Source organism: Mustelus asterias, chromosome 21 (genome assembly GCF_964213995.1).
Source record: "Mustelus asterias chromosome 21, sMusAst1.hap1.1, whole genome shotgun sequence".
NCBI lineage: Eukaryota > Metazoa > Chordata > Chondrichthyes > Carcharhiniformes > Triakidae > Mustelus > Mustelus asterias.
Genome location: NC_135821.1, coordinates 65961140 through 65985652, shown reverse-complemented (window position 1 = coordinate 65985652; position 24513 = coordinate 65961140). Strand labels below are relative to the sequence as shown.

General features: G+C 43.3%; 1 protein-coding gene across 1 annotated transcript in view; it reads right to left on the bottom strand.

Annotated features, from left to right (window-relative positions):
* LOC144509355 (mannosyl-oligosaccharide 1,2-alpha-mannosidase IA-like) overlaps positions 1 to 24513 on the bottom strand; it is a 126045-nt gene that overhangs the window by 29297 nt on the left and 72235 nt on the right. The window contains exons 7-8 of the mRNA XM_078238062.1: positions 8016 to 8109; positions 2582 to 2697 (exon numbers count right to left, since the gene is read on the bottom strand). Of these exons, the coding sequence (XP_078094188.1) occupies positions 2582 to 2697; positions 8016 to 8109 (210 nt within the window). The remainder of the gene's footprint in view (positions 1 to 2581; positions 2698 to 8015; positions 8110 to 24513) is intronic.

Here is a 24513-nt window from a genome sequence, read left to right as displayed (position 1 = left end):
GAGAATAAAAGGATACGATAAAAACAGTAATGAGAAAGAATCTTAACTGAGAAACTCAGGTTACAGTCAGCGTGGCTGGAACTGAGAAATAACAATAGGCAGAAAACAACAGTAAGAAGAGTTTTAGTCTCCGAAAGGTACTCATAGTGCTGGACACAATTTGCAGCTGGAAACTGGGGTAATGCAATAATCTTGGAAACTTTTAACTTTTGTGTGGGCTGGGCAAACCAAATTGGCAAAAGCAGCTTGTTGGAGGAGTTCAAGAAATGAATTTGAGGGAGTTTCCTGAAACAATGCGTCAAGGAACCAACATGAGAAGTGACTATTTGAGATCGAGGTTTTTGTAATGAGACAAGATTAAGGGAAGTTCACAATGTTAAAGGTGCTGTTTAATTCAGCTTTGTTGCTGCTAAGGTAGATTTGGAAATTGTGAAGATGACATAATGAAGCCAAAGAAATATAGATCAGTTAAGTAATTGTGGGTTGGGAAGATAGCAGCTGGAGTGTAATGTGGGGAAGTGTGAAATCATCTACTTTGATCAGAGGAATGGTCAAGCATTCTTTTAAAAAAGATGAGAGACAAGTAAATGTTGGTAGTCAGACTGTTACACAAATCTCAAAGGCATGATAAACTTTTCCAAATCACTAGTTAAACTCACCTGGAATATTGTGTACAATTCTGGGCACCACACTTTTTAAGAAGGCCTTGGAAAAGGTACAGAGAAAGTTTACAAGGATGATGTCAGGAATGGAAGACTTTAGATAGGTGAAAAAGCTGAGATTGTTCTCCTTAGAGAGCAGAGAAGTTAAGATAACTAATGGATTTATTCAAAATTGAGGGTTTATCCTTTCATGGAGTGTGAACATTCCTGGCAAGGCCAGCAGTTGTTCCTCATCCTTCATTGCCCTCAAGAAGTTGATGGTGAGCTGTCTACTTGAACTGCTACAGTCCACGTGAAGTCTGAGACCATCCAGGACAAAGCAGCCTACTTGATTGTGACCCCATCCACCACCTTAAACATTGTAGGTACAGCCACAATACTATTGGGAAGGGAGTTCCAGGATTTTGACCCAGCAACAGTGAAGGAATGGAAATATCGTTCCAAGTCAGGATCGTGTGTGGCTTGGAAGGGAACTTGCAGGTGATGGTATTCCCATGTGTCTGTTGCCTTTGTCCTTCGAGGTGGTAGAGGTCATGTTTGGATCGTGCTGTCGAGAGCACCTTGGTAAGTTGCTGCAGTGCACCTTGTATATATTACACACTGCTGCCACTGTATACTAGTGTGGAGAGAGTGCATGTTTAAGATGGTGGATGGGGTCACAATCAAGTAGGCTGTTTTGTCCTGAATGGTGTTGAGCTTGAGTGTTTGCACTCAAGATGTGCACTCATCCAGGCAAGGGGAAAATACTCCATCATAATCTTGACTCATGCCTCGTAGAAGACAGGTTTTGGGGAGTTAGGAGGCTGAATTCCTAGCCTTTGGCCTGCTCTTGGAGCCACAGTATTTATATGACTGGTGAAGTTAAGTTTCTGGTCAATGCTAACTCCTAGTATGTTGATGGTGGGGGAAGGAGAGGTGGTTAGATTCACTCTTGTTAGAGATGGTCATTTGCCCTGGCAGTAGAGTGACAAGTAACATTCACACCATACTTTAGTCCAAGCCCGAATGTTGTCCAGGTTCTGCTGCTTATGGACAGAGTGCTTCCATATCTGAGTTTCGGGAATGGTACAGAACACTGTGCAATCTCATCCTCTTCCCACATGGTTTATTTTAACTTTCTTTACCTGAGCCTATATGAAGACCACTTGTTCTAAGCCAGTGGGATCCTTTACATAAGCAGATTTAAGTTCTGATGATATCAGACACTACTGTTATTGTTACCACGGACCTGAATGGAGAAAACAATTGTGATTTCCTCACCAGGTTAATCTAGTAGGAAGAGCAGTTGGGGCTAGAAAAGTCTTCCTGTTTTTAGTGATTGCTATTTGATTTTCAGTTGCAGTGATAACATTCCCTATTTCTCAGATCTGCCCCCATCTTTCATGTCATTTTAGTAAATCTTTTATCTACCCATTCCATGGCCTTCCCAAACTTCTTAAACTAAGGCATCTAAAAGTTGACAATATTCTAGTGGCCTAATCAATGATTAGTGGTGGTTTGGTATTACTACCTCCTACTGCTGGAAGACAAATTTATAAAAACTGTCAGTCTTGGAGTGTGAGGAATTAACTTGGGCGCAAACAAAAACCCTTATGAGCACCATCGCCACAGCCACACATTTAAGACCATGTTCAGGCCATACCTATTCTATGCTTCACCTTCATTCAACAACACCTCACTTTTTTAGTTTAATTCAACTTCTCTCTTAATAATATTAACAGTATTGCCTTTTATTGACCCAGGGTAGCCTTCCATAATTTGAGTTAATTGGTGATAGGGAAAGGAAATGTTCATGATGAAATAATTACATAATCTAACTATCCTGGTCTAGCTTAACGATTTCATTGATTTCATTATTTTTAAGACAAAATATGGTGGAGATCTAACACATTATTTGAAATACTTGTGGAGTTTTGTACCTGTAAAGCCTCATAATACATAGTTTTGGCTTCCTCATCAGTTTTATCAGACATAAGCCATGCTTTGATCAAATATTCATAGAAGCTGTCCCCAAGTCCACCAATGGAGACATGATCTAGAAAACAAAGAGCAAAAAAATTAGTTATCAGATGTTGGAATATTATCTCACTACTTTACTTGGAGTATTGCGTACAGTTCTGTTCACTGCATTATAGGAAGGATGTGGATGCATTGGAAAGGGTGCAGAGGAGATTTACCAGGATGTTGCCTGGTATGGTGGGAAGGTCTTATGAGGAAAGGCTGAGGGACTTGAGGTTGTTTTCGTTAGAGAGAAGGAGGTTAAGAGGTGACTTAATAGAGGCATACAAGATGATCAGAGGATTAGATAGGGTGGATAGTGAGAGCCTTTTTCCTCGGATGGTGATAGCTAGCACGAGGGGACATAGCTTTAAACTGAGGGGTGATAGATATAGGACAGATGTCAGAGGTAGGTTCTTCACTCAGAGAGTGGTAAGGGCGTGGAATGCCTTGCCTGCAGCAGTGGTGGACTCACCAACATTAAGGGCATTTAAATGGTCATTGGATAAACATATGGATGATATTGGAATAGTGTAGGTTAGATGGGCTTTAGATTGGTTTCACTGGTCGGCGCAACATTGAGGGCCGAAGGGCCTGTACTGCGCTGTAATGCTTTATGTTCTATGTTCACACTAAAAATAATCAAACAATAAATAGCTCTGATGAAGGGTCATTTGGACTCGAAATGTTGGCTCTATTCTCTCTGCACAGATGCTGTCAGAGCATGAGGTTTTCCAGCATTTTCTGTTTTTGTTTCAGATTCCAGCATCTGCAGTATTTTGCTTTTAAATAAATAAGGAAGTGCTTGCTGGTGTCATAACTACATAGTAAAACTGTTAACTAAAACCGTTAATAAACCAGTTTCTTGTTACAACATCCTCCTATACAACATACTGAAAGAATGCAACCCCAGCAATACTCTTATTTCCACAGAATGCATTGCAACATTACATTTTCAGTTCTTTCAGGAGAAGCCAGAAACAAGTGGGTCACTGGAACAGTGTTTTAAGGAATATTTTTTGTTTATAAACTCTCTGTCCCTCTTTCAAAACCCCCCAATTTGAATCTCCAAACAGGTATCCACCAACACCACAGCACCAAAATGACCTTAACCAAATCACAAATGGCATTCTCTGTATCTGTGACCATAATGTGGAGATGCCGGCGTTGGACTGGGGTAAACACAGTAAGAAGTTTAACAACACCAGGTTAAAGTCCAACAGGTTTATTTGGTAGCAAAAGCCACAAGCTTTTGCTACCAAATAAACCTGTTGGACTTTAACCTGGTGCTGTTAAACTTCTTTCTGTGACCATAGTGCATTATCAATAATCAACTTTCACCGTCTGCAACTTCTGACATTGTGGATCACACCATACTTCTCCAAAGCTCCATAATCCAGCTCAGTGGGACTCCACTTGTTCGATGTCACTTTTTACTATCAAATGTAGCCAGAATATTTTCAGCGATAGCTTTGCTTCTCATCCCACCCACTATTATGTCTGAAGTCCCTCAGGATTTATTCTTGGACCCCTCTCTTTTTTTTTAAATATTGCGCAGACAAATCAGCTTTCATATATACATGATTTCAATGAAAATTCATGACAGACAAAAGCCTGATACTAAGTCAGCTCCAGCATATCAGAAGGAAAAGTACTCTCAAAACACCGTGCAGCAAAGCATGCATCACCATAGCAACAAGATTAAGACAACTAGGTGTCATTTCAACATTTGGCTATATTTTTATTCAGCCCAATGGCAGGTCTGAGCAACAGCACCACAATCTTCACCACAGGTAGTGCAAGGAGGAAGGTTCCGAATCTACCCTAGCCAGAACTGGGATCAAACTCTATGCTGTTGACACCAATCTGACTTACGCTGGCCATCCTGCACACTGAACCAACCATCCCCCTAAGGAGTCAGAGTCACTGTGGTGCCATACGCTTTTACATCTATGTTGTAGCCTGACTCTATGGACAGTGATGGTAGAGGCTCCAATTTCTTTCCATCACATGGCCGATCAGGAATCTCTTCTGCTTAGTGCTTGCTATTGGTTTATGTTGGAAGGATTTACAAATTGATAATCAACCTGTTTGGCCACATTATGAATGCACGTTCCTCAGCTGCCAAGCCTGGAGTGGGTCTTGAACCTAGAGCTTCTGGCTCAGAAGCAGGGGTGCTACCACTGCACCACAAGACCACATCCTTGCATATGTTGTGGACACCAAAATAAAAGTGAAATGTCAATCAACTGTGGGCTATATTTGTAGGAACATACTGTTGACAAGCCACCAGAACAGAGGTGTGGTGTTATGTTAAAAAGTTCTTTGATGAGTTTAGAGTGAAAGACACAGCTTCACCATGAATCCTCCAACCTCACCCTTCTCCTCCCACCGCAGGTTTTGCAGTAGCATGGAGTGGCTTCAATGGGAATTCCCATCGACAGCAGTGGATCTTGCCACCAGTGAATGGCATGCCATCTCCTGCCGCTGAGAAAAGTGCTAAGGGGAGGCCAGAGAATCTCACCTGCGGTTTCTGGCCCTTTCCACACAGGCCCCAGATATTTTGTAAAGGGCGCTGTGTTTTTTTTAAGGTGGTTGGCTGGAATAAACTTCCAGTGCAGAAGCTCATGAAGTTTGCACAAGTGTAAAGAATAGATGGCTACAAAAATCTGTTTCTTAAAAGAAATGGAAACAGCAGGATAGATTAATAGATGAAAAATCACGAGCTGGAGCTTATGATTTCCTGATGCATGATATTGCAGAAGCAGAAAATCTTCCCTTAAATTCCAAAAAACGTGCATCCATTTTGCTGTCAGCTCTCTGCTGTCACCTCAGCTTATTCCTCCTGACTTGCACTTTATGCTTCATACAGGTAAATACTGGATATCTTTGTGGTTGTAGCTGCACAGTTATGAATGTGTGATGGACACTCTCAAGATGGCCTGACTTCCTCCACATCTTTCAGTTGGTATATCATCTTGAAAGCAGTTTACAGAAAGGGAAACATGTTATCTTGGTGCATGCTGGAAATGCCTGTGCATGAAATACCAGTGATAACACACCAACTGTCATGCTGCTCGGGAGATGTGCCTGCACTTTACTGAGTGAATAAATGTTGAGCAAGAGCAATTAAATAAGTTAAAAGGAGAACTGGTTTATGGGCTGCCAAAAAGCTCTCCTTGAACCACACTCTTAATGAATTCTTCTCTCAGAATTTGAAGAATCATCATGAGTCTAGATCCCATGACTCTGAACCATGGGTATCATTCTTTGTTGGGAAGGTAGCAATAAAGTAAAATACTAAAAAATTTACATTAATTAGAATAAAACAAATTTAAATGTATAGATGTTTCAAGCATTACTTAGCAGTACTAATTTTCATTAATATTTATGGTATACATGCAATAAAATTAAATCATTAACATCTCTAGCATCATACTTTGGTTCTGAAATTGTTAGGCTCAGATCCCTGAAAAACTAAGTTCAACTATAACAGGGTATATGAAAATTACTGTTTTCTTAGAAATCATGGGGTCAACTTTTACATAGCTATATACATTATGAGGGCAATTCCCCCAGCCTGCTGCGTTACTTTAGCTGCACAGCAGGCAGGGAGACTCAGGCAGAGGCCGTGTAGCGGGCCTCCCTCTGGGCGCCATGGCCTCCGCGCGACTCCGGCTGCAGGAGTTCCGGTGCCGTCAGCTCTGCGGCAGAAGTTGGCATGGAGCTGAATAAATTATGGAGATGCTGATTTTAATATTCATTAGTGGGCCTAGGGCTGAAGTCTCCGGGCCTGCTAGAGTCTCACCCCCCTGCAGGAGTGTTTCACTCCAATGGGATTTACAGTAGCTCACCACTTGCGGGGAGCTGGCGGCACGATCCCTCTGGAGTGAAAGGGGGCAATGGAGGCCACCCAGGTGGTCAGAGGTAAGGGGAGGGTGAGCCTGGGCATTGCCAGGCTGGACTCCTGGCACTGCCCAGTGTGCATCAGGCAGTGCCAAGAGGGTAGGGTCTATAAGGAGAGGTCGGTGGGGGTGAAGGAGGTCCTGCTGCCACTCTGCACTCATCGGTGACAGAGAGATGCCAGCAATCGGGGCTGGCCATCAGGTTGGTGAGAGATCGGGACTGCCGGATGGGGGGGGGAGAGTAGTTTTGAGGCTGAACACGTCCAGGAGGCAAGTGATCGGAAGCCAGCAGTGCAGGGCTACTGCACATGCACCGGTCTCCACTATGACAGATTGACGCACACGCAATGGCCCACACAGCACTGCTGCCGCCTCTCCAGTGGGAAAAGGCCCCGGCCCCTGATTTCCAATAAGATTCTCACGAGTGCACTCTGCAGTGCAGTGTGGGGGAGATTCATTTTGAAATTCCTGCTGAAAAAGCCAGCAGGATTTACTCTAGTTTTTATGCGAATTCGATACTTAGAATTTTTTGGGAGAATCCCACCCTATATATTTTGTGTGCAATGTGCAAAACTGGTTCATAAACCAACAGCAGACTCAGATTAAAACTAAACGAAATGGTGATATCTTCAGTCATTTTCAATTTTGTCCACAATTAGAAGGGAAACCAGGGAAAGTAGCTGTTAAAATCACCCAGTTTACTACTTATCCACTGCCAAGCTGCCCAAAATCTGCCAACTGCAATCATTGTGTGGGTTGCTGGATGGGTAGCTAAGCTCCTTCCCCTCCTCCCCAAAGCCAGAGAGGTCCCTTTGCAAGTAAACAGTTGATGCCTAACTGCAATTTTAACTTCACCCTGACCTGCTGTGGCTTTCCTACCAGTTTGATCCAAGTCAGAAAAGGATTGGGATGTGAAGAAACCCTGAAAGGTTCCCCAAAGAAAACTGATCAATTTTCAGGAGGTGGAGGTGTGGAGCTCGTCTGGAACTACAAAGAAAACATAGGTCTCCCATGCCCTGGTTCTGCTCCGTGAGACCTTGTCCATTCCTACCTGCATGCCGATGGGTAGCAATGAGTGACTCAATTTTCCACATACTGGAAGCTGTTTCCAACTCACTTCCTGTCTATTCTGTGCAGGAAATGCATCTGCAGCATGTTGAGCTCCAGGAGGAAAAAAAATAATCCAATCTCATTTCTGGAGTACCAGATGAAATTCCAATTCCACTCTTTTCTCAACTAGTCAATACTCCCCTGGAGCAAAATTCAACACTGTATAGTTATAGTATTTCACAGTTATATTTCATTCTTTAAATACAGCAAATCTTAATTGGTTACAATCTCACCAAAATGTCTCTTTTACTAAAGAAATGTTGAGTAGTCAATAGATGAAAGCTGGAGATTAAATCATTTATGTGAAAGACAGTACTGGTGAACTTGTACTGCTACTTACGCTGCCCCCAGTGACCAGTAACAGGGCTGAGATAGTTGGGATAAAGCCCATGAGGTTTTTCTAGGCGATTCAGAACCTTCCGGATTTTCATCACCTGAAATATAAAAATTCAAGTTTAACTACTAAGCGCCTAAGAAACTACATACAATGTTTTTGTTGTATTGATACAGGAACAATAGCAATTTAAATTCAATGAAATATAAAGCTAATCTTGGTAATAATGACAATGAAACTACTGAACCGTAGGTAATCCATCTGGTTCACCAATTTTCTTTTAGGGAAGCAATCTACTGTTCTTACCAGGTGTGGCCTGTGTGTGATTCAAGACTCGTAGCAACGTAGCTGACTCTAAACGGCTCTCTTAAGTGTCATTGCAAGGCACTCAGTTTCAAAACCACTGCAGTAAAATCAAACAACAATAAAGCAGGACAGACCACCTGGCACCAACCTAGGCATGAGATATGATAAAGACTCACCTAGCCCATCCAATCCTAGTCCTCCTTGTTGTCATCCCCCTCACCCGTTCCTCAAATAGACACTGAGTGCCTGTGTCAACTGTCCCATCTCATAAATCTCTCACCACTAAATTCCAGTGGGCTCATTGATTAATCTAATTGACATCCTGTCTTCAGTCGACTGGATTCTCTTCTCATCAACTGAACTGGGGAAAGTTTTTGTGACGCTGACAATCTAATGCAGGTACTTCCACCCGGCCCTCCTGCTCCCCACACCCTACCATCAGGGCTCCACTAAATTCCATCATTTAGTCTATGTCACTTTTTAACTTCCTGTTCTCACCTACAAACTGTGTTACCTCTTAACCTTCTATTTTACAAGAAGAACATGATGTGGAGATGCCGGCGTTGGACTGGGGTAAACACAGTAAGAGTTTTAACAACACCAGGTTAAAGGTTTAATTAGCTTTCGGAGCGCTGCTCCTTCGTCAGATGGAGTGGATATCTGCTCACAAACAAGGCACAGAGACTCAAAATCAAGTTACAGAATACTGATTAGAATGCGAACCTTTACAGCTAATCAAGTCTTAAAGATACAGACAATGTGAGTGGAGGGAGCATTAGGCACAGGTTAAAGAAATGTTTATCGTCTCCAGACAGGACAGCCAGTGAGATTCTGCAAGTCCAGGAGGCAAGCTGTGGGGGTTACCGATAGTGTGACATGAACCCAAGATCCCGGTTTAGGCCGTCCTCATGTGTGCGGAACTTGGCTATCAGTTTCTGCTCAGCGACTCTGCGCTGTCGTGTGTCGTGAAGGCCGCCTTGGAGAAGACTTACACGAAGATCAGAGGCCGAATGCCCGTGACCGCTAAAGTGCTCCCCCACAGGAAGAGAACAGTCTTGCCTGGTGATTGTCAAGTGGTGTTCATTCATCCGTTGTCGTAGCGTCTGCATGGTTTCCCCAATGTACCACGCCTCGGGACATCCTTTCCTGCAGCGTATCAGGTAGACAACGTTGGCCGAGTTGCAAGAGTAGGTACCGTGTACCTGGTAGATGGTGTTCTCACGTGAGATGATGGCATCCATGTCGATGATCTGGCACGTCTTGCAGAGGTTGCTGTGGCAGGGTTGGGTGGTGTCGTGGTCACTGTTCTCCTGAAGGCTAGGTAGTTTGCTGCGGACAATGGTCTGTTTGAGGTTGTGCAGTTGTTTGAAGGCAAGAGGTGGGGGTGTGGGGATGGCCTTGGCGAGATGTTCGTCTTCATCAATGACATGTTGAAGACTCCGGAGGAGATGCCGTAGCTTCTCCGCTCTGGGGAAGTACTGGACGACGAAGGGTACTCTGTCCATCGTGTCCCGTGTTTGTCTTCTGAGGAGGTCGGTGCGGTTTTCCGCTGAGGCATGTCGGAACTGTCAATCGATGAGTCGAGCACCATATCCTGTTCTTATGAGGGCATCTTTCAGCGTCTCGAGGTGTCTGTTGCGATCCTCCTCATCCGAGCAGATCCTGTGTATACGGAGGGCTTGTCCGTAGGGGATGGCTTCTTTAACGTGTTTAGGGTGGAAACTGAAGAAGTGGAGCATCATTAGGTTATCCGTGGGCTTGCGGTACAGTGAGGTGCTGAAGTGACCGTCCTTAATGGAGATGCGTGTGTTCAAGAATGCAACCGATTCCGGAGAGTAGTCCATGGTGAGTCTGATGGTGGGATGGAACTTGTTGATGTCATCATATAGTTGTTTCCTCCGGAGCCTTCAACATGTCATTGATGAAGACGAACATCTCGCCAAGGCCATCCCCACACCCCCATCTCTTGCCTTCAAACAACCGCACAACCTCAAACAGACCATTGTCCGCAGCAAACTACCCAGCCTTCAGGAGAACAGTGACCACAACACCACCCAACCCTGCCACAGCAACCTCTGCAAGACGTGCCAGATCATCGACACGGATGCCATCATCTCACGTGAGAACACCATCTACCAGGTACACGGTACCTACTCTTGCAACTCGGCCAACGTTGTCTACCTGATACGCTGCAGGAAAGGATGTCCCGAGGCATGGTACATTGGGGAAACCATGCAGATGCTACGACAACGGATGAATGAACACCGCTCGACAATCACCAGGCAAGACTGTTCTCTTCCTGTGGGGGAGCACTTCAGCGGTCACGGACATTCGGCCTCTGATCTTCAGGTAAGCATTCTCCAAGGCAGCCTTCACGACACACGACAGCGCAGAGTCGCTGAGCAGAAACTGATAGCTAAGTTCCGCACATGAGGACGGCCTAAACCGGGATCTTGGGTTCATGTCACACTATCGGTAACCCCCACAGCTTGCCTCCTGGACTTGCAGAATCTCACTGGCTGTCCTGTCTGGAGACAGTACACATTTCTTTAACCTGTGCCTGATGCTCCCTCCATTCACATTGTCTGTATCTTTAAGACTTGATTAGCTGTAAAGATTCGCATTCTAATCAGTATTCTGTAACTTGATTTTGAGAGTAGATCTCCACTCCATCTGACGAAGCAGCAGGGCTCCGAAAGCTAATGGCATTTGCTACCAAATAAACCTGTTGGACTTTAACCTGGTGTTGTTACAAGAAGAACAGCCAACCTGTCCTCATAACTGCAGTGATCACTTGTAACATCCTGGTAAACATCTTCGGTGCCCTAAGGCCAAAGTGTGGTATGTAAAACTGCCACAATATTTGAAATGATGAACAACCAACAACTTAATATTCAAGGTTGATTTCTTTATATTTTTTCATTCTATGCCCAAATTGAAAAGCAATTTAAATGCCTTTTTAACCACCTTAACGACTTGCCGTGGCACATTTTAAGGTTTTGAACATATGAACATCAAAGTCTCCACGCTCATCCAGATTTTTAAAAACCATGCCACTTTTCATATATTGTCTTTCCATATTGGTTCTCCCAAACTGCATCACTTCATACTTCTCCACACCGAACTCCATTTTCCCTGCTTCAGCCCATTTCATGTCCTGCTTCGGGCACCCTGAAGTCTAAAACTACACTCATCACTAGATATTATTTTTCCATATTTAAAATCATTGACAAACCACTCCCACAATGAACAATACCATCCACCAACAATCCGATGTACCAAATGCACATCCAGACCACCACTTTCCCATTAATTCCATGTGCTTCCAGGCAAATAATATTTCACGCACACACACACGCACTCTACCACATTGAGCAAACTTCTCCAATTCATGTAAATGTCCGATTCCCTTTTGTAAGTTGCTGTGGAATCTGCTTCTACCATCGATTCAGGCATTGCAATCCAGTTCCTAACAACAGCAACATGCTGCATAAAAACATTTCTCTTCATTGACCTGCAGTATTTTTATTATTTATCTTGTTTGCTGCGAGTCCTGAATCTCCTGTCAGAGGAAATAATTTCTCCCTATCCATCAAAAGCCCCGTATCCATGCAAATAGGGAGAGGAATATCGATTTCAGGACACAGGTCAGAATAATTTAAAATTAATTCTTGAGATATGGGGATTACTGGATAGGTCAGTTTTGTTGCCCATTCCTAATTGCTCTCGAGAAGCGGTGGTGAGGTGCCTTCTTGAACCGCTGCAGTCAGTGTTGTAGATACATCTAGTGCCGCTAGGGAGGGAGTTCCAGGATTTTGAATCAGTGACAGTGGAAGAATGGTGATATATTTCCAAGTCAGGATGGTGAGTGACTTGGAGGGAAATTTCCAGGTGGTAGTGTTTTCATGTGCCTGCCACCCTCATCCTTCTAGATGGTAGCAGTTGTGAGTTTGGAAGGTGTTGTCCGAGAGGCTTGGTGAGTTCCTACTGTGCAACTTGTAGATGGTACACACTGCTGTCACTGTTTGTCGATGGTGCAAGGAGTGAATGTTTCTGCTTGGATTACCATACAAGCAGACTGCTTTCTTTTGCATGGTGTCAAGCTTCTTAAGCATTGTTGGAACTGCATTCATCCAGACATGGGGAGATTATTCCACCACATTCCTGACTTGTGCATTGTGATGTGGAGATGCCGGCGTTGGACTGGGGTAAACACAGTAAGAAGTTTAACAACACCAGGTTAAAGTCCAACAGGTTTATTTGGTAGCAAAAGCCACACAAGCTTTCGGAGCTCTTAGCCCCTTCTTCAGGTTCACCTGAAGAAGGGGCTAAGAGCTCCGAAAGCTTGTGTGGCTTTTGCTACCAAATAAACCTGTTGGACTTTAACCTGGTGTTGTTAAACTTCTTACTGTGCATTGTGGACAGCTTTGGGGAGTCAGGACGCAAGTTAATTGCCATAAGGTTCCCAGCTTCTGATCTGCTCTTGGCAGCTCTTGATTGGGAGAGGCTGTTTGAGGGTAAATCCACATCTGGCATGTGGGAGTCTTTTAAGGAACAGTTGTTAGGGCTGCAGGACAGGCATGTGCCTGTAAAAAAGGATAGGAAGGGTAGGATTCGAGAACCGTGGATAACCAGGGAAATTGAGGGATTGGTCAAAAAGAAAAGAGAGGCGTATGTTAGGTCCAGGCAGCTAAAAACGGAGGGAGCTCTGGAGGAGTACAAAGAAAGAACTCAAACGGGGAATTAGAAGGGCAAAAAGGGGTCACGAAATGTCCTTGGCAGACAGGATTAAGGAGAATCCCAAGGCATTTTATTCATACGTTAGGAACAAAAGGGTTGTCAGGGAAAAAATCGGACCGCTCAGGGACAAAAGTGGGGAATTATGCTGAGAGCCCAAAGAAGTAGGGGAGATCCTAAATGAATACTTTGCGTCGGTATTCACAAAGGAGAGGGATGTGTTGACTGGGAGTGTCTCGGAGGGGAGTGTTGAACCGTTAGAGACAATCTCCATTACAAGGGAGGAAGTGTTAGGTTTGTTAGAGAATATAAAGACTGACAAATCCCCAGGGCCTGATGGAATCTATCCAAGGCTGCTCAGGGAGACGAGAGATGAAAGCGCTGGGCCTCTGACGCAAATCTTTGTCTCGTCACTGGACACAGGTGAGGTCCCAGAGGATTGGAGGATAGCTAATGTGGTCCCGTTATTTAAGAAGGGTAGGAAGGATAACCCGGGTAATTATAGGCCGGTGAGCTTGATGTCTGTGGTGGGGAAGTTGTTGGAGAAGATTCTTAGAGATAGGATGTATGCGCATTTAGAAAGGAATAAACTCATTAACGATAGCCAGCATGGTTTTGTGAGAGGGAGGTCATGCCTCACTAACCTGGTGGAGTTTTTTGAAGAAGTGACCAGAATGGTTGACGAGGGAAGGGCCGTGGATGTCGTCTATATGGACTTTAGTAAAGCGTTTGACAAAGTCCCTCATGGTAGGCTGGTGCAAAAGGTTGGATCTCATGGGATAAAGGGGGAGGTGGCTAGATGGGTGGCGAACTGGCTTGGTCACAGAAGACAGAGGGTGGTAGTGGAAGGGTCTTTTTCCGGCTGGAGGCCTGTGACTAGTGGTGTTCCGCAGGGCTCTGTATTGGGACCTCTGCTGTTTGTGATTTATATAAACGATCTGGAAGAAGGTGTAACTGGAGTGATCAGTAAGTTTGCGGATGACACAAAATTGGCAGGACTTGCAGATAGTGAGGAGCATTGTCAGAGACTACAGAAGGATATAGATAGGCTGGAAATTTGGGCAAAGAAATGGCAGATAGAGTTCAATCCTGATAAATGCGAAGTGATGCATTTTGATAGAACTAATGGAGGGAGGAGCTATATGATAAATGGCAGAACCATAAAGGGCGTAGATACGCAGAGGGACCTGGGTGTGCAAGTCCACAGATCCTTGAAGGTGACATCACAGGTGGAGAAGGTGGTGAAGAAGGCATATGGCATGCTTGCCTTTATAGGACAGGGCATAGAGTATAAAAGTTGGGGTCTGATGTTGCAGATGTATAGAACGTTGGTTCGGCCGCATTTGGAATACTGCGTCCAGTTCTGGTCGCCACACTACCAGAAGGACGTGGAGGCTTTGGAGAGAGTACAGAGGAGGTTTACCAGGATGTTTCCTGGTATGGAGGGGCTTAGTTATGAGGAGAGATTGGGTAAACTGGGGTTGTTCTCCCTGGAAAGACGGAGGATGAGGGGAGACGACTTAATAGATGTGTATAAAATTATGAAAAGCATAGATAGGGTGAACGGTGGGAAGCTTTTCCCCAGGTCGGTGGTGACGTTCACGAGGGGTCATAGGTTCAAGGTGAAGGGGGGGGAGGTTTAACACAGATATCAGAAGGACATATTTTACACAGAGGGTGGTGGGGGCCTGGAATGCGCTGCCAGGCAAGGTGGTGGAGGCGGACACACTGGGAACGTTTAAGACTTATCTAGATAGCCACATGAATAGAGTGGGAATGGAGGGATACAAAAGAATGGTCTAGTTTGGACCAGGGAGCGGCACAGGCTTGGAGGGCCGAAGGGCCTGTTCCTGTGCTGTATTCTTCTTTGTTCTATGGCACTTAGATGATTGACCCAATTCAGTTTCTGCTCAATGGTTAGATTCTTTCTTGTTGGATATAGTAATTGCCTGGCACTTGTGATGCAAATGTTACTTGCCACGTCAGTCCTGGATATTTTCCAGGTCTTCCTGAATTTGGACATGGACTGATTGATTTGATTTATGACTGTCACATGTATTAATATGCAGTCAGAAGTATTGTTTCTTGCGCGCTAGGCTGACAAAGCATATCGTACATAGAGAAGGAAAGGAGAAAGTACAGAATGTAGTATTACAGTCATAGCTAGGGTGTAGAGAAAGATCAACTTAATGCAAGATAGGTCCATTTAAAAGTCTGATGGCAGCAGGGAAGAAGCTGGTTGGTATGTGACCTCAGACTTTTGTATTTTTTTCCCAATGTAAGAAGGTGGAAGAGTGCATGTCCAGGGTGCATGGGGTCCTTGATTATGCTGGCTGCTTTTCCCGAGGCAGCAGGAAGTGTAGGCAGAGACAATGGATGGGAGCCTGGTTTGCGTGATGGACTGGGCTTCGTTCATGACCCTTTGTAGTTTCTTGTGGTCAGGAGCCATACTAAGCTGTGATACAACCAGAAAGGATGCTTTCTATGGTGCATCTGTAAAATCTGAAGAGTCGTAAATGGTGCTGAACATTAGAGATCATTCCCACCTCTGATCTTAAGATGGAGGGAAGGACAGCTGAAGATGGTTGGGCCTCGCTCATTACCCTCATTTGACCCTCCAACAACTACAACCATCTTCTTTTGCAATATGTATGACTCCGACAATGGAGAGTTTTCCTCCATGAATTCCAGTTCTGCTCAGGCCCCTTGATGCCACAATCAGTCAAATGCTACTTTGATGTAACGGACAGTCACTCTCACTTCACCTGGAGTTGAGCACTTTTGTCCATGTGTTGGAACAAGGCTATAATGCTATCAGGAACTGAATGACCCTGATGGAACCCAAACTGAGCATCAGTGAGGTTATTGCTAAGCAAGAGCTACTTGATCGCACTATTGATGACCCCCTTCCATCACTTTTCTAATTATCTAGAATCGGCTGATGGGATGGTAATTGGATGGGTTTAAATTTTACCGCTTTTGTTTGTACAGGACATACTTGGGCAATGTTTCATATTGCTGGGTAGATGCCAGTGTTGTAGCTGTACTGGAACAGCTTGGCTCGGGGCGCAGCAAGTTCTGGAGCACAAGTCTTCAGTGCAGGAATGTTGTAAGGGTCCATAGCCTTTGCTGTATCCACTGCCTTTAGCTGTTCATTGTTATCACATGGAGTAAATCAAATTGACCCAAAACTGGCACCTGCAACGCTGGGGACTTCCCACGGAGGCCGTGATGGATCATTGGCTGAAGGTCGTTGTAAATGCTTCAGCCTCATGTTTTGCACTGATATGCTGGGCTCCTCCATCGAGGATGGGGATAGTTGAGGACTCTCTTCCTCCACAGAATTGTTTAATTGTCCACCACCATTCAAAATGGGATCTAATCAATTGGTTTTGGGATCGTTCAGCCCCATTGATCACTTGCTGCTAATGTTGTTTGGCACAGAAGTAGTCCTATGATGTAGCGTCACCAGGTTGACACCTCATTTTTAGGTATGCCTGGTGTTGCTCCAGGCATGGCCTCCTGCGCTCTTCATTGAATGGTACAGGAGACCATTCAGCCCATCAAGTGCATGCCAGCTCTCTGTGGAGCAATCCAGTTAATCCCATTCTTCCTCTCTATTCTCAATGTTGTAGGTTTATTCCCACTAATTGGCTTTCCAATTTCCTATAGAAGTCATTGATCATCTCCACTTCCACTACCTTTGTCGGCAATGAGTTTCAGGAAGGAGATGAAGAAGAACTACAATGATGTACAACCCTCTGGGGCAGAGAATTCCAAATATTCTGACATGTATCTAAATTAAAGCAGCAACTTCATAGAGTTTAGTTGATCATAAGTTATGTCACACTTTCATACCACTAATAATGATTAAAATAGGGATAAGTAGGGAAACAAAAATCAGTGGGTTCCAAAATAAAATCAAAAAAGCACAGCTGATTTACCAAAAAGCAAAACAAGATAGATCAGGAAAACTTTCTGCAAAATCCCACTCAACATTCAGAAGATTAGCAGAAATGGTACAAACAGCTGTTTCTACCATTTCTCCATGATTTAACATTATGTCTTGAAATTGAGAACATTTTTTAAACTTCATTTGTTCGTTTATTTTAAACCAATTATTTTTTTTAAAATTTTTTTATTTTTCCAATTCAATCAAATCAAATCCAATTCAAAGTCTCAACAAGTTGAGACATTTCAGATCCAGGCTGACAAGACAGGGCAAGCAACCAAACCACCCTGTCTTGGACCTGATCTACATGAGCCAAGCTGATTGGAGAAGGGGGAGGTTCCTCCTCCAAGACTTGAGCTCATTTGCATCTTAGCCAAAAGGCCAAGATGCCGCTTTTAAAAATTGCTTCATATGAAACATATGAAGCTTCAGTGTAACCTAATGACCTCAACCAAGTGCAGCATCCCATCCATACTACACTTGATCTTAGCCAAAAGGCCGAGCCAATGAATTACTGCATCCTTTAAAATACTGAAAAATAAATTTTGCATAAGCACACTGGGCAGCTGTACACTAATATTGTACTCTCATGGAAGACGGTTTAGCGCAGGTGGCTAGACAGCTGGTTAGTGATGCACAGCGGCACTAACAGCACGGGTTCAAACTTCCATACTGGCTGAGGTTATTCATGAAGGCCCTGCCTTCTAAACCTTGCCCCTCTCCTGAGGTGTGGTGATCCTCAGGCTAAATCACCACCAGTCAGCTCTATCCCTCAAATGGGAGAGCAGCCTATGGTCATCTGGGACTGTGGCGACTTTACATTACATTTACTCACATGGCCACTTTAATGTGTTCGCTTTAAATTGCCCAGAATCAAATGTATGTGGATGTGCGTAATTTCCTACCCTCAATTGACTGAGTCAACCTAAATAACTCTGTAGCAAGCTATTGTGTATTAAAAATGAATAAAGTTGCTTTATTTCTCTCACACACTTGCCCTGAAGGTTAAACAAAAGCTTGATGTCTCACTTACACAATTCAATTACACTATCTGACACAACTAGATACAGTGAGGGTTAAACAGCAGTTATAAAAATTGAATTCAACTCTAACTCACATTGCAGGTCCAATGTTTCATGGTTATGTTGATGTATTGGTTAGAAGTAAAGATGTCAAAGCAGGAATTCTTCCACGAATTTGGTGGGGGAACAGGTTAAAGAGAAAGTCCTTGCACCTCTTGCAAGGTATTACAGGTATATATTTAAGCTGCATAGCAATGGCCCCTTTGCAGGACTCTCTCTTGTCTCTTGGAGGTTGTCAGCCTCGAAGCTTCTCAAGATGTTTCTCTCAAAAGTCAGTTTGAACTTTTGTTAATATTTATTAGCAGGGGTCAAAGATGGCCATTGTATTATGTGACCTCACATCAGGGTTGAGCCATGGTCTAAATAAGATATTTTGGTTATTCTATTAAGCAGTTGGATTCTTCTAGCAACTGTAACCTTTTGTGTTTGAAAAGACAAATTTGCATTTTTATTTACGAATGAGGTTGTTGGTGGGGTTTTGTTTATCTGGTCTGACAAATATGGAGTCAGTATCAGAAAAAGGGTCCTCTCTGGAGACAAGATATTTGTAATCCATAAAAGCTGAATTTCAGTCCTGAGTCTCACAATACATCTCCACATCTCACAATATTGTCAGGCCAATATAAGTGTTACAATACTCTAATTGTAATGCCTTAAGATTCTGCCAATACAGTATTTATTGGAAAAGTGAAGTAATGTAACAAGTTTGCATTTATGAATCCAAAAGAGAAAACGCTGAAAAATCTCAGCAGGTCTGGCAGCATCTGCAAGGAGGAAAAAGAGCCTACGTTTCAAGTCCAGATGACCCTTTGTCAAAGCTAAAAGGCATAGAAAGTGGGAGATATTTATACTGCAGGGGGAGGGAATGAAAGATGAGTCATAGCCATAGAAACCTGGGGAAAAGACTGCTAATAGCTGTCCACAGAGAGAATAAAGGGTGTGAATGGCCAAATGGCAGAGAAGCTGTAAGCTGTGACAGATGGAGATGTTGGGGGGGGAAGGGGGGGGGGAATGGGACAGAGGTAGAATGTAGAAAAGGGTAAGTGGGAGGAGAAAAGTAAGGGAAGGGGATGAAGTAGGACGAGATGAGATTTCATCTTCCGGCTAGGCACAATACAGCCTTCTGGTCTCAACATAGAATTCAACAACTTCAGATGATTTGCTCTACCCCACCTCGGCCCCCTTCGTTTTCATTCAATTTTATTTAATTTTTACTGTTCTCTACCTTTTATTTTTTATGGTCTTTCTTCATTTTTCTTCCCCCCGCCCCCTCCTCTTTCCTTCCCCCAACTTCATCCCCTTCCCTTACCTTTTCTCCCCCACTTACCCTTTTCTACATTCCTCTGTCCCATTCCCCCCCCCCCCTCCCCCAACATCTCCATCTGTCACAGCTTACAGCTTTCTCTGCCGTTTGGCCATTCACACCCTTTATTCTCTCTGTGGACAGCTATTAGCAGTCTTTTCCCCAGGTTTCTATGGCTATTACTCAGACCTCATTCCCTCCCCCTGCAGTATAAATATCTCCCACTTCCTATGCCTTTTAGCTTTGACAAAGGGTCATTTGGACTTGAAACATCAGCTCTTTTCTTTCCTTATAGATGTTGCCAGAGCTGCTGAGATTTACCAGCGTTTTCTCTTTTGGTTTCAGATTCCAGCATCGGCAGTAATTTGCTTTTATACTGCCTTTACGAATACTTATTATAGTTTTAGAATATCAGGTTCTGATAAATTGTATAATTTCTATTGTAGAATGAATTACAGTTGTGTTTTGTTGTTCAAGATAGCTGAAGTATAATGTATCTGATGTTACAAAATTCCTCACTCACTGCAACTATGAGGAAATACTGTGCAACTTCCTCTTAGAAACACTTGAACCTGCCCCTTTCACCAATCTTGGGTGTTGTGTCAGGGTCATGGAAGGTCTGGAACTGGTTAAACATTTATTTGCTGGGAGGAATATAAAATTCTTTAAAGTCTGGAGTGGTGTAAAGGAAGGCTTAGTAGTTGACAGCCTTATGTTCTCTGATTTTTTGATTGGATATTGTGCTGGGTAAATTTTGTTCGGGTTTCTGAAAATATTAGCCTGCCCCATTAGTTACTTTTAAGATTAGGTTTTTAAAAAATGTTGCCCACAAATTGCTGTAGGTTGATAATGGCATGGTGTGGACAACAGGGCATCTGGGACCTTAGTGAAGAACAATACAAAGAGGGTATCTCCTTAACCAATGAGATTATAGGATTGAGAAATAAACAGAAGAATCCAGAAAGTGGGTGAATTCAATGTCAAAAAGGTAAGAGAAATGAGGCATTCGAAAATAAGATTGTATCAAGGGGAGATGGTGACATAGTATAATTTCACTGGACTAGTAATCTAGAGGCTCAGGCTATTGTTCTTGGGATATGGGTTCAAATTGCATCACGGAAGCTGGTGGAATTTAAATTTAATTAATAAAATTCAAATTAAAGCTAGTCTCAGTAATAGCAGTTCTGATTATAATTGGAAACACCGTGCAAGTACAATATTCAAGGAGGACATGCATGTAACTTCTTTAAAATGGGCTGCTGCTGCTCAATTATAACTAACAAATGCAACCCCTGGCACAATTCACCAATGATAGTTATCAATTTTCTACTATAAGATCGCTTGACTATTATAATGCATTCCTGGCCAGTCTCCCACATTCTACCTGTAAACCTGAGGTCATAGAAACATAGAAAATAGAATAGGAGGAGCAGGCCTTATGAGCCTACTCTGCCATTCATTTTGATCATGGCTGATCATCAAATTCAATATCCTGATCCTGCCTTTCCCCCCATGTCCCTTGATCCCTTCAGCATCAAGAGCAAAATATAAAAAAGAAACATAGAAAACATCCTAAACTCTGTTGTCCATTTCCTAACATGCACCAAATGTCATTCATCCATCACCCTTGTGTTTGACCTACATTAACTCCTTGTTAAAAAATGTCTTATTTTAAAATTCTCATCCTTGTTTTTGAATCCCTCCAAGGCCTTGCCTCTCTTTACTTCGTAATCTCTTCCAACCCTAGAAGAAACCCTCAAGCAGTATCTGCTCTTCTTACTTAAATGGCTTCACCAATGGTGGCCATGCCTTCATCTATCAGGGCCCCAAGTTTTGGAATTTCCTCCACAAATCTCCCCATTTCAAATCCTTCCCACTTAGTGTAAAGAATGTTTCCCTCATTTTGCCTGGTTTCTTTTGTTAATCCCCTTAAATCTTTGCCCTTTACTCCATTTAAACTCTTCATAATTTTAAACACCTCGTCAAAAGCTTGAATAAAGATTTAAGAATGGAATAAAATAACGACTAAAGAAACTTGGATAAATTAAACTTTGAAGAATGGGATGAAAGAGAAATTGATAAGAGTGCAGCTCTCTGAAGAGGTTTTGGTTGCTTAGAAGCAAGGTTAAAATACGTGTACATGAGTGAAGTGGGGAACAATAGAAGCACAGAAATTTAGGTGTCGAAATTGTAGAGGAGATGAGTTCAAAGTAAAGACAAGTGAATATAGTTCACATGTATGTGCCAAAAACCTGGCCTCTGAAGCAAGTCATTTGATTTGATTAACTATTGTCACACGTATTAACATAGTGAAAAGTATTGATTCTTGCACGCTATACAGACAAAACATACCGGTCATAGAGAAGAAAACGAGTGTGCAGAATGTAGTGTTACAGTCATAGCTAGGGTGTCGAGAAAGATCAACTTAATGTAAGGTAAGTCCATTCTAAAGTCTGACAGCAGCAGGGAAGAAGCTGTTCTTGAGTCGGTTGGTACATGACCTCAGACTTTTGTATCTTTTTCCCGAAGGAAGAAGGTGGAAGGGTGTGTGGGGTCCTTAAGTATGCTGGTTGCTTTGGCGAGGCAGCGGGAAGTGTAGACAGAGTCAATGGATGGGAGGCTGGTTTGTGTGATGGATTGGGCTATGTTCACAACCTTTTGTAGTTCCTTGCAGTCTTGGGCAGAGCAGGAGCCATATCATGCTGTGATATAACCGGAAAGAATGCTTTCGATGGTGCAGCTGTAAAAGTTGGTGAGAGTCGTAGCTGACATGCTAAATCTCCTTAGACTTCTGAGAAAATAGAGGCGTTAGTGGGCTTTGTGTGTGTGTGTGTGTGTGGGGGGGGGGGGGGGGGGGGGGGGGAGAGAGAGAGAGAGAGAGAGAGAGAGAGAGTGAGAGAGTGAGAGAGTGAGAGAGTGAGAGAGGGAGAGAGGGAGAGAGGGAGAGAAGAGAGAGAGAGAGAGAGCGTACCAGGACAGGTTGTTGGTGATCTGGACCCTTTCTACTTACTTTACAAAGGAGCAGATTGAAAAGTAAATATAGTACATCAGCCCACCTTTTTAAAAATCATATGCATGTCCTCTTTGAACATTGTACTTGGACAGTCTTTCCAACTATAATCAGAACTATTATTACTGAGATGAGCTTTAATTTGGATTTTATTAATTTAATTTAAATTCCACCAGTTGCCATGGTGCATTTTGAATTCATGTCCCAAGAACATTAGCCTGAGCTTCTGGATTACTAGTCCAGTGAAATTACACTATGCCACCAGACAAATATCAGTCGCCAGTAGCTCTATACTGACAGGAGAGATGGAAAGCATAATTAAGAGAAGTAAGCTGGAAAAATAGTTATGATCAAAGCCATGCTGGAAAGCTGAACTCTCTTAGAAAGTAGAAGTCTAGGCTGGAAGCTGCTGTTTTAAAAACCACAGAAAAACTACACTGAACTGAAGGCAGCTTGTTAAACTTAAAGATAACTAGTGGGTGGTAAGTATTTGTTGGATTTAGCAAATTATACTGTATGGGATGATCATTCTGGGACAAAGGAGATTTCTCAGAGCCCAGGAACATAGAGAGATTAGAATGGGCTCATTTACACATGTGCATGCGTCTATTATTGTAGTTAAGTGCATCTTTGTTTTGTATTGTGCCCTTTTACATGGTAATAAACGTTTTTTTTTTGAGTAGCTACAAAACTTAACCTTTCCCTCACTGCTTTGTGAGTCTATCCTCACATTATACCAAATTGTAAAAACACACTCAAGATCAGATGTTCCAAGTTATGCTTCTGGGTTTGGGAATAACCTCATGCCTAACATCAGCAGAGTTCTTAATACACTATCAAATAGTATTTAATTTTCTCCGTTCTAAGAACAACCACCTCTGAATCATAGAATCATAGAAACCCTACAGTGCAGAAGGAGGCCATTCGGCCCATCGAGTCTGCACCGACCATAATCCCACCCAGGCCCTACCCCCACATATTTACCCACTAATCCCTTTAACCTACGCATCTCAGGACTCTAAGGGGCAATTTTTAACCTGGCCAATCAACCTAACCCGCACATCTTTGGACTGTGGGAAGAAACCAGAGCACCCGGACGAAACCCACGCAGACATGGGGAGAATGTGCAAACTCCAAACAGACAATGATTCAAGCTGGTGCTGGGGCCCCACATTTCCCAAATACATAAACAATCTCAATTCAGAAAAGCAATGCCAGTTGGCAACATTTGCTTCTCTTTTAGGACCCTTCCTAAAATCTAAAACCTCTAAGTGTGATAGCACGGATCCTTTAAGAAACGATCCACCCCGACCCTATGGGTCAGTGCTTCAGAACGAGCTTTAATCTCGTTTTTTCCAATGATGGTGAGGGCGGAGGCTAAGCAAGCCTCACAGAAGAATTACCACGACTCACCGAAGGGTCCTTTGCAATAGATGTCTTAGTTTTTGTCTAAAACTTCAGAGGCTGGAGTGGAGCCAGCATGGATACCCAGGAAGATTATTGCAAGGACCAGCTCAGTATCTTAGGTCGTCAACCTACAGGGCAGAGAAGTGCGGAAGCACATAAACCATACAAGGCAGAAAGCTGTATCCTCCACAGCTAGATGTGTGGATCCCGTAGTAGTTTCAAGGGTGCAGGTAACCGAATTGGCAATAGCTGAACCAAGTGTTTCCTAAAGGGAACCTCGGGTGTCAGCTGAACGAGTGGAAGAGGGCGCATCTTCAGAATCTGATTACAACTGTTGTAGATGCTGCTACCTCAACTGGGAGGAACCGGTTGGGGATTTGCAGTGCTCCACAAGAGTCCAAAATTCCTTGGATAGACTGGCTTAATGAACTTTGTCACTTTGCCCTGTTTTCTGGAAATTCTGCCTTGGCTGTACATAGTTGTATATTAGAGTTTTTTTGTATATTTGTGTGAGAACTTAAGGGGGAGGAATGTGATAGCATGACCCCTTTAAGGGCAATTGTTCAGGAATCACGTGACCTGCCTAGCACCTATCTGATTGGAGTGTACGAACGTCAACGTTTGGAGTAGTAGGGCACAGGTCCGGGGAGGAGAAACACTTATTGCAAGCCAGGGAGTCAGAAGGACAAGAACCGTTTCAGTGTTGA